This window comes from Wolffia australiana, chromosome 18 (genome assembly GCF_029677425.1).
Source record: "Wolffia australiana isolate 7733 chromosome 18, ASM2967742v1".
NCBI classification, from domain to species: Eukaryota; Viridiplantae; Streptophyta; class Magnoliopsida; order Alismatales; family Araceae; genus Wolffia; species Wolffia australiana.
This window is the reverse complement of record NC_135852.1, coordinates 4,091,632-4,102,693: the sequence shown is the minus strand read 5'-3', so window position 1 is coordinate 4,102,693 and position 11,062 is coordinate 4,091,632. Positions and strand designations below refer to the sequence as shown.

At 33.9% G+C, this 11,062-nt stretch overlaps 1 protein-coding gene across 1 annotated transcript; it reads left to right on the top strand.

Annotated features, from left to right (window-relative positions):
* Positions 1-6,261: 6,261 nt before the first annotated feature.
* On the top strand, positions 6,262-9,437 carry LOC144715274 (HSP20-like chaperones superfamily protein). Its single transcript, XM_078590208.1, has 6 exons — positions 6,262-6,525; positions 6,651-6,834; positions 8,407-8,566; positions 8,676-8,713; positions 8,848-8,893; positions 9,121-9,437. Exons 1-6 carry the CDS (start codon positions 6,521-6,523, stop codon positions 9,159-9,161), a joined length of 474 nt encoding a protein of 157 aa, XP_078446334.1. The 5' UTR covers positions 6,262-6,520; the 3' UTR covers positions 9,162-9,437.
* Positions 9,438-11,062: the final 1,625 nt, after the last annotated feature.

Below are 11,062 nucleotides of genomic sequence, written 5' to 3'. Positions count from 1 at the left end.
TTATATATTTCACAGATTTTGGTTTATAAAACTGAATCAATGATAGCTCTATGGCAATAATAATATTGAGTTATGTTCTGTAATTTAGATGTCCTATGCCACACACCAGTATTGATGAACCCAATTTGATGCATGCAAGCATACAACTATTAAGGCTATTTTTGACATCTGCATGTGCATACTATTGTAACTTTAATGGGGAATTACATTCAATGAATTAATTTGGCCATTGTGTTTAATTTACATTTTTATTATGATTTTCCATGATTTAAAGATTTTGTATTTTATATCACGGAATCGTGTTTATTTTGATCAAAGGATTGTAACTGCTCGCATGATTCTTTTCAAGTGTTCTATATTTTAGGGGTGAATTGAAACTAAAAAAGGAAAATAAAATGAAAAAGGGTTTGTGATGCAACACCCAATGGCTAAGCCAGTTAAATTCAACAGAGCTCAAGCCAACAGTAGGCTAGCAAGGGCAGCTGCGCTCAGGCCAGCTATGCTAGCGAGTGCTGGTGCACAATCAGATGTAAAGCCAATGCAGCAGCATAATAACACTCAGCAACGACTCAGGTGCAATGAGCCTATGTGAACTAACAAGGCCCACAATAGGCCCAGTAACTCTTTTGATATGGGATTACCATATTCAATTCTTGCAGCCTCAGGTAGGCTGGCCCCAATGAAGACCTTATGGGAATAAATAAATAAAAAGACTAGGCTTCGAACTGACCTGACCCAAAGCATCTGTTATGATGGCTGACTTTAATTGTAACAACATAATCTAGGCTGGCTCATCTTCCCGAAGAAGATTAAACAACAAAATCAAAATGCCTATCTTATATGTATCTTATTTTGTTTTTTCAAGAACATGATTCATTGGTGAAGGTTAATAAGGATGTAGGGACTGCACGAGGAGAGTGATCAATGCTATTGTCACAGGGGGGTAACACCAAAATGAAAAGGTCCATGTCTGTGATTTAATCATAGTTGTTGTCCCCTCTCACACAAGAGATCCTACGACCAGGGGTAGAGATGTCAATCTCTATCATTGACCGCCATCTTCCTCATCTTCCTCATGGTTTTTGGATGAGGCAATGTTCAAGTAAGATCTTACGGTTGTTGGTGAATATCCATCGATGACCCTCACCATCAAAGGTGGAGGGAGGCCCCTCAACCCTTTTTTAATATAGGTTTTATTGCTTTCTGCAACCTATTTCGTAACAAAGAGTTATGGCTACGACAGGAGACCCTATGGCTAGGAGAGTTAAAGGAGAGTTGTGACAGCTCTCCAGAGTCTTGAGAAACTTGGGAAGGCAACAGAAGAGCTCCTGGATTAGATGGAACTGCCGAAAAATGGAGCAAGGTGAGCAGGAACACCCATCAAAGTCGGGGCTCGGCGATCTACGCCCTCATCCTTAGCTCGTCCAAATCATGGAGATTATGGTGGAATTAGTGAATTTCTCTCATAGATATTTACATGTTTATTAGACTTCTATGCTTAGATTTAGATTGCATCAAGCACATAACTCTATTTGAATCAATGCTCTTCGATTAGCCTCTTTGAAGCATTTTTCAAACACCTGCAAGTCATCCAACTTTTCTCTGATTTCACACCTTTTCGTTTGACTTTATATTATCCAATTTTATAACTTAATTCTTCAGTATATTATTATATTTTGATAATAAACAATCTTAACATATATTCATACATAAAATTAACTCTTAGCCCCCTAATTATTCTCTCTCTTTCTAATTAGAAATAGTAAACATACATTTTCTCCCTAACTCTCTAGATGTTAAACTCCTATCATATATGTAATGTATGTTAACCCCTATTGATATTTATATTATTAATTAATATTACCTTACTATCAATTTTACTCTTATTCACTTCGCTTTCTATTTTTTCTCTTTTATTTTATTAAAAAATAAAATATACCTATTCACTATGTGTCTAAATCCTAATCTTACTATAACTAGATCTCCTATTATACATTTAACCTATCTATCAGTTAAAGTAAATAACAATTCTAAAGATATCTCCTGGTAAAAATATTATATCTACTTATCTTTCTCTCTCTCTTGCTTATTATTTTTATATGTTACGTAAAAATCTAAAATTAACTTGTCCACCTCCTATATTAATCTCTTTCTTCATCATAATACAATAAATATATTTCGTAATTATATGTATTCACTACATTTAATCTGCAAAAAATAATGATCATAATCATAACATAAAAATATCTTATCTTAAATAAATGTTAATGTTACTTTTATTTTTTCTTTGTTTTCTTATTATTACTCATCCTTATATCATCTTTATTTATATCTATTTCTTATTACCTATTTTTTAAATCTACATACCCTTTCTTTTTTCATTATCCCATTTATAATTACTTTATCCCTTATCCTATTATAATTTCTAATTTTATCCACATTATCTCCTTATTCTCCCTAATACTCATTCAAGCATTACATCCATCTCTAAATAACAGTCTCTATGGAGATGATCTCACTCACCACAATACATACCTGAGTGAGTTTAGATAATTACAAATTTTTATTTGATCAGGGAAAATTAAATTTACCACCCTAATTTGCCTTCTTCAAATACCCTAACTTTTTTTCAAATTAGTCTTGTTTTTAAAACTTTCATAGTTAATAATCAATGAATTCAGATTTATTTTTCATTAAAATATCTAAATTTCTAATAAAAAATATTTCAAATTGTTTCAATAAATGATAAACCAACACTGTGAATTATATTCATCTTCTTTATGTGATTCAATCAAAAGAAAATTTTGACACTATGATTTAAAACTGAAATTATTCAACACCTCCAATTTCTTAAATTCAATTTAATCCTCAAGTGACAACAATTTAAAATATATACTGTAATATTAAAGTCCCAATATTAATCAAAATTTTATATTTATATGTTTTATCAATAGAATGTATGAAATTTATTTTATGTAAATGACTTCAGCATTTCCAATTCAATTTAAAGTATAGTAATTTATCATCCATTCATATCCATATTTAATTAGTGTTACTATATGTTTGAGATATAAAATTACTTAAAGTATTGTGCATAATTCATGATCCAGAATGGATTACAGACTTACAAATTTATATAAAATATTATATATTTTAATATTAATGTATTTATATGTTTTATTCGTTCCATATTTAGTAATCAACCCTAAATTTTTCTTTATATTCTCAAGTTCACTTAGAAAATCAGAAAATTTTACCACAGTGAAAACGATGTCGTTCCACACAAAACATGATTTTGGTGCATTGTTTTGGAAATAAGGATAATGGAGGAAGCAGAAAAAGATTAAAAAATAGATTAAATTGGGTGATTAAATAATTATTTTAACCACCAAAAAAGACAGCTGCATATTTTAGGAGTACAATGTATTAATCCAGTATTTGTTAAGCTAAATTATGCTTTCAAATAGATGGTAATTAAACTAGAAATCAAAATAATTATTTAATTGTGGTTTATGAATGGAATCCATGGTAAAAAATACCTTGTATTCCATTTATAAACCCTGATTATAGTGATAAATTGATCACCAAGTCATAGCCCTTGTATTCAAACTTCATTTCTCCTTTCTCAGATCAGAAATTCAAAAGTAACGGTGGGATTAGATTTATCTGGATTTTAATATTCAAACAACAATAGAGTCCTAATATTCCTCAATATAGAAGTTTCAAAAGCCCTGTTTTTCACAAATTTTATCACTCGAAAAATGAAAAAGAGGTGCAGAGTGGTCTTATTTACAAAGAAAATATGATTCCCTAGTTAGCTAATCAAATAACACACATTTAGGGTTCTTCAGATTGCAAGGTGATATGTCGTGATATGGGTCAGCCAAAATTACATTAACCAGAGTTTAAGCAACCTGTGCTGAGTCACTCCGTTTGATTCCATTCCCACTAGTCTGTTTCTCCATTCCACTTTTGCAAATTATGATCCTCCCCAAAATCACTCTGTGTTTCATTTAACCTGTCTTAGAAGCCTGTTGACCAACACTACAGCTTCTAGGCAAATCTAACATATATTCCAGATAAATATAGACCAAGGCAGGTTTATGAAAACAAAATGGAAGGATATGATTTATAGAAGTCCAACCAGAAGATCCAATTAGCCCATAAATGATGAAATAAATAGAAAGTTTAAGAATCTCCTTATTAAATTGCTAGAAATTCTAATAATTCCCAAAATATAAAAAAATCATGATGTCATAAGGAAACTTATAGAATACTTTTGGGATTCATTTCGAATCAAAATATTTTATATGTAGCTATCTGAAATATTAAATACTAAGAAACAATATACTTATGCGTGAGTGACATAAACAAGTACAGTATAATTGATTAAATAAATTATATCGATAAATTTGATGCACCAAATGATGAAAATTGACATCCAAATTCATATCAAGAATGCATCTTATAACCTGTTAAGTTATTAATTCCCATAAAATCATAAGTTAATCTCATAGTTATGCCAAGGTAAGAGGTATGGGAATAGTTCTTATAAAGAGCTGGCAGAAGTGAGAGATAAAATAAAGAAAAATAATTGAAAGGGTAATAGGGTCAAACCACTCCCGTTAATATCCAAGTAGATTTTTTGTATTCTCATTGTGCATTGAAGAAAATAAACTATTATTGTGAAATAGCTTTGCTAAAGATTTTTATGACCTGAAGAATTAATATAAGTTATAACAATGAACCATATTGCCAACTGGGAATGGGGAAAAAATACTTTTCATAAAGAGATAAATTTATTTCAAAATGAATTGAATCTGATTCTAGAAGAAAAAAGGATAATGATAGAAAGATTTGTATTGGGATAACCCAAAGTAAAAGCAACAAAAGGGCATGCCATTTTAATGACTAGAATTTCTAGCTGTTGAATATTTTGAAGTTTAAAATGGTAATGACATACTGTAAATAGTTGAGTACAATCAGTTGTCTTGATAAAATCTTATAAAGTTTAGCTTTTGACTAAAATACCTCTTCAAGTACCTAAGGTTAAGCATATGATGTGTGAACCGACCAAAAAAAGTTCAGGATACAACTAGATGAAATACTCATAGCCCACACATGTTTTTTAGGGCATGTGAAGTATGGTGCCCTAGGATTACATGACATATATTCATACTTTTGATACCAAATTGCACAGCAAAGGAAACATGGACTCCAATTCTGTGTGTTAATAAGTACTATGTATATCTCCACATAATAGATTTCATATCGCTAGCTATTTGGAATGTAGAAAATCGTGTAAACATGATGTTACTTTATCGTGTAGACATGATGACAGCCACCTGCATGCATACCATTTATACAATGAATAACATCCCATATATTATGATTCATAGTTGTGAGCAATTCATCATTCATGGCACTTTTTTTTCTATAGAGGTTAATCTCTCTTCAATGTTCATCCATTGGAGACAGATCAAAGATCGCATAAAGGCTCTGAAGGAGAAGGTGAAGACGATGATAATATTTTTCACTTTACAAGCAATTAATATAGGATGTTTGATGAGTAATACCCATTTTTCGTAAAAGAGATCATCAATAAAATTGAATTATAGTCTTGGGAGCTGTTAAGGTAAACTCACTGAATATGGTGGACTTCCATTTGGCAGAATGATAAGAAGATCAACTAGATGCAATTCCGTGCCTTTTGAGATAAATCCATGTGATGGGGAGCAGTCATTAATAAATTAGCCAAACCACATAATTTATGAAAGGGCAAAAGATGGTAGAATGTATACAGGCAAATGAAGGAATGCAACATGGGACCTGTTGTAATCTTTTCACAGGAGATTACACCACTCTTTAACCAGCATCTTTATCTTCTAGATTCCCTTCAAAATTCCTTAAAAAACTTAAACTGTCATCACATTTTCAGATAGAAAAGTAAAGTTAGGCATTGCATTATTGACAATTATCAAATAAATTACATACTTAATGACAGATATTAAATTATTTACTTCAATCATTTGAATCATCTTTTAAACATGGACATTATTGTGTAATCTAATTACATCAAAATTATTGACATTCTAGGAAGGAAGAAATTCAGACTGCAACAATACCTATCCAAAGTGCAATCTTTACTGTTTCAGTATGAGCTTCAATATTTCCCATCAATATAACCCAAAACCGTAATAAAATTCTCATTTATTCAATCAAAACGAGGAGTTCCTCCACAAAACTGACATCTTTAAACAAATCTTGAAAAGATGAGAGACAATTTTCTGCGGAAACGGAGAAGTTTGTGGTCAATCAAATGAATTTAATTCTTCGAAAAAGGTACTGTCTCATTAGAAATCATCGATTTTCACTCCAGTCTCGATGGGCCGTTGAAAAGATTGCACCCAACGCCGAGATCGGCATGGGTGACACATGATAAACTCCTGCCGGTTCTTCTCTTCATCTGGGTATATCTCCATTCTCATCTCAGAGCTCCGAGTTAGAACAACATTCAAGAATGAGGCAAGTGTTACTGTTGTTCATAATCTTCCTTACTTCCATTTCTAGATTCTTTCTTTTTTGGGATTTTTTTCTTGTGGGTTTGCTTCTGAGGATGTTCTTGTTCTTGTTTGATATCGATTTCGCAGCCGGCAACCGGAAATTTTTTGGGCCCAACGATCAGACAAGGTTTTTCTGACCATCGGCGTGCCTGATGCTAAGGATGTCGTAGTGAAATGCGAGACCGAAGGTGGATTTACCTTCACCGCAACTGGCCCTCGTATGGAGTCTTTCGAAGTTCATCTCGAACTCTACGGAAGGATCAATCCTGAGGTAAGAGAGTTCCGTGCCCTAATCGTTTCTTCAACTGTAATCAGTGTGAATTGCTCACTCTTGGTTTTTCCACTGTTTGATCGATAGAAAGCCTTAATAGAGATCCGTTCTTAGAATTTGAGTTAAATATACGTTGGATTAGATCGTTTCTTACACACTAAGAACTAGAACTAAAAAAAAATGTAATGTAGTTTTTTGTTGATCAGTCTCGTAGAAAGACAGGAAAGTTAAAACTGGGAAGGAAGAGAGATAGAGGGGTGACTCTGGAAGAAGATAATAATGGATATGCGGTCTATAGTACTATAGTTTTTATTGATTAAGCGAATAACTTCCCAGAAATTAAATGTTCACTTTGCTTACGGGAAATTTAGAAGGCCTAAATTTTAGAAATAAGATGCATATAGTTTATTTAAGTTTTAGCCAAACCGTCAACAACTGTGATATTTGTCAGAAGAACGTTCTGTAGCCTTTAAGCTCCTAAATTTATTTTCGGCATATGACCTCCAGGTGTCTGTTTACAGTGCCATGAGAGAGATGGAGGTTCCACCTTCATTCTTTTTTGATATTCTACCTCGTCATAAATAAATTAATTGAATGAGGCGTAGCCAACCGAAGAAGTATGAGCTTCAGTGAAATATGCGTTCTGAAATCTGCATTTTTGTGTTTCTAGTTTCAGTTTAGTCAAATCTTTGAACGTTAGAACTTGGACCCTACTTGCTTTCTTTCAATAATTATCAGATTTCTTTCCATTTTTCCCAGCCTTGAGATAAACTTTAAATTATTTTGATGAATATCCTTTATATTTTCATGTCTATTCTATTTATCCATCCTAAACATAGATTTTTGTATGATTTTACATCCTAGATATTCATGCCGGCCCTCCCACTTTTTGCCAAGCAGTGAATTAGGTTTTTCTATATTAATGAATATCCTACTTGTCCCTCACGCCCATCCCACTTTTTGTCCGGCGTTCACTTACATTTTTGTATTGTTTTAATATATATTGAACGTATCCCTGATGCCTATCAATTTTTTAAACCAGCCATGACATTCTATATCTTTATGTATATCCTACAAATTCCTGACGCCTATCCAATTTCTTCGTCCAGCCTTGACTTGTTTTTTTGTATTTTTTTAATGAATATTCAGTATATAATTTACGCCTTTCTATTTTTTAACCCAGCCTTATTAAATATTTGGTATTGTTTTAATGAATATCCTATATATTCCTGATGCCCATTCCATTTTTGTGTGCAGCCTCGACATTATATTCTATATATCCTATGTAATATTCCAAATATCCTACATCTATATCTTATGTTTCCTATAGGAAATGTGCAATATTAATTTTTATTATATTTTGATTATTCCCAGTGTACGCATGAATTTTTGTATTATATTGATGAATATCCTATACACTCCCCGTGCACATCCTAATTTGTTATCGTTGGCATATATTTTGATTATTTTAAAGAATATTCTAGATATTTGTAACCGCTGTTCCATATTTTTTCCTAGCCTCAGTCTTAGTTTGCCTGTAATTCTAATGAAACCCATATGGCTCTTTCCCAGGGTAGCCGGACGAAGGTGGGGCTCAGAAATATAACCTGTTGTATCCGAAAGGAGAACAAAAACTGGTGGAAACGGCTTCTAAGGTTGGAAGAGAAGCCTCCCCCGTACATCAAGGTGGATTGGAACAAGTGGTGTGATGAAGATGAAGAAGAGTCTGAACGTAAGTAATCTTATCATTCTTCCTTCTTTTCTGTTTTGTAGGACATGCAGTATTACAGTTAGTTCTTCAATGATTGTCTAAGGATTTCTCTGTTTCATAATTTTGGCAGCCGACTCTGATGATGATGAAATGGAGAGAAGATATGAGGTAACCTATGCAGCGAATGAAGTTTCTCAGAGGAGGAAACATTATATTTTAATTTTTTCAATATTTTCTTTCAAATCATATTTTGTAAAAAATGTGCTAGTGACCTTTAATATTTTCTTTTGTGGATTCGACAGGAGCATAGTGATGACAGTGAAAGCAGCGATGAAAGTGGCTTGCTCTGTATGTTTTTGTTCTCCACTCTGCTCTTTTTCTCTCTCTTCTTCTCTTTATATATATCTGTCTATGTATCTCTCTATCAATTTGTTCATTGGTATCTCTCTCTGTTCCCTCTCTCTTTTTCTATGATCATCTCATGGTCGCTCCATCTTCATCACCATCTATTTTTCTACGTCGTGAATACGTTTTCAGGACATTATCTCGCTCATCTTTCTCTCTTGTGATGGCAGATCTTCCTGACCTCGAGAAAGCAAGGAGCTCTGGTAAGTGAGCAACCTCTCTCATGGCAATCCTGATAGCCATGATTAGGAATACCAAAACTGTAACATTCTCTGCATAGTGACATCAAGTAGCAGACTTAACAAGAAATCTTCCTCCAGTTGAAGGTCCCAATTCTGGGCAGTGGATAGACCTATCTGCACTTGTGACCATCACTAACACTTGTTTTAAGCTAGTTGAATTAGAAAACTGGTCTGAGATTCTAACTGACAAATGATTTTATTTTTGTGGATTCAACTTGATGTTTGTCCTACTGGGCTTACTGTTATTTATCCGCCTATTTGATCTTAATGAAATTAGTATGTAGTCAGGAAACGCCGCAGACATTAAGCTTCCCCGAAAATCTATTTTTCTGGCCGATTTCTTGGAACTTTTATCAAAGGATCTATGATAGCTCAGGTGTACATTATTATTATTATTATTATCATTTTTAAGATTGTACTGGTCCAATATGTATTATGGCTTGTTCATGTATAGTCTATACTTGTACTACCTATTGGTAAAAGAACTATCATAGATTGTACTGGTCCATCCGTGTCGGTATAATTTTTTGTTACGTATGTGTGTCAAACTAGCAAGAACAATGCAGGCAATTTTACTTACATTATATATTTTCCATTATACTTTACCTTTCAAGTGGCACATTACTCCACGTCGCCGCTCTTCCAAATATCCAAGAACTCTGTTGGCCCCCCCCCCCTCTCCCCACGAATACAGCTCCCAACTCTCCAGAGATTTTTGCCCCCATCCCCCTCATGAGGTCCTGTCTTACGTGATGGCATTCCTTTTTTTCCCTGTCTCCACTACTGGTTAGGGTTCTCCCGTCCCGATGCCAGTATCGGATGCCGGTATCAGGACGGATGCTGAACCGGATACCGGAAATGAATTTTTCGGTATCCTTTTTTTTCGATATCCGGATACCGGATATCAGTATTGGATATCGGTTGCTACAGTGCCGATATCCGATACCGGTATCCGTTCCGATACCGGCATCCGTCTCCGTCTCAGGGGGACAGATGACGGTACCGGATATCGGTTTTCGATATCCGCATCGAATTGTTTATCACTCTCTCTCTCTCTCACTCGTTCGCTCTCTTCCTCTCCTTCTCGCTCTCTCTCTCTCTCACTCGTTCGCTCTCTTCCTCTCGTTCTCGCTCTCTCTCTCTATCTCTCTCTCTCTCTCCCTCTCTCTCCCCCTCCCCCTCCCTCTCTCCCTCTCTCCCTCTCGCTTTTCATGCCTCTCTCTCTAAAAATATGAGAAGCACTTTAAAACCACGTTTCTCTCTCCTAGATTTTTGGTCAGCTGGCATCTCACATTTCGCAGAGGTAACGTGGGCAAGGGGGTACCACAAGTTATTATTACTTGGTCATACAACTTAGTTATTATTATACAAGAAAATATTTTTTATTTCTTCCATATGGGATAGAGGGATTCTGGTTTTGTGTTAAACTCGGAATCCCTTTATCCCATATGGAAAGATAAAGAAATTTTTGTTTCTATTTATTGGAAGGCGTACTGATTAATTAATAAATTAATATACATATATAACGCTCTTAAAATAGTGAAAATAGACAGAGCTATTATTTTAATATTTAATAATATATCGACCTCATTTAATATATACTAATAAAAGTTTCTAAAATCTCCCATACGGGATAACTGGATTCAGAGTTTACGTTAACTTTGAATCCTGTTATCCCATATGGAAGAAAAAAAAAATTGCACACTACATATTAACGGGCATTGAATATATATCAAAATCGAATAATGCGACTTAAACTAACAAGTATAATGTAGAAAGGTTGATTATTTTATTGGTCGATATCGGATATCAGATTTTGATATCCGGATATCGAAAACCGGTATCCTCAATCCGGTATCCGTCTCCGACA

Coding starts and splice junctions, on each gene's coding strand:
- LOC144715274 (XM_078590208.1), top strand. Junction 8,567..8,675: donor AGATGAAGAAGAGTCTGAAC/GTAAGTAATCTT, acceptor TAATTTTGGCAG/CCGACTCTGATGATGATGAA. Junction 8,894..9,120: donor CGATGAAAGTGGCTTGCTCT/GTATGTTTTTGT, acceptor TTGTGATGGCAG/ATCTTCCTGACCTCGAGAAA.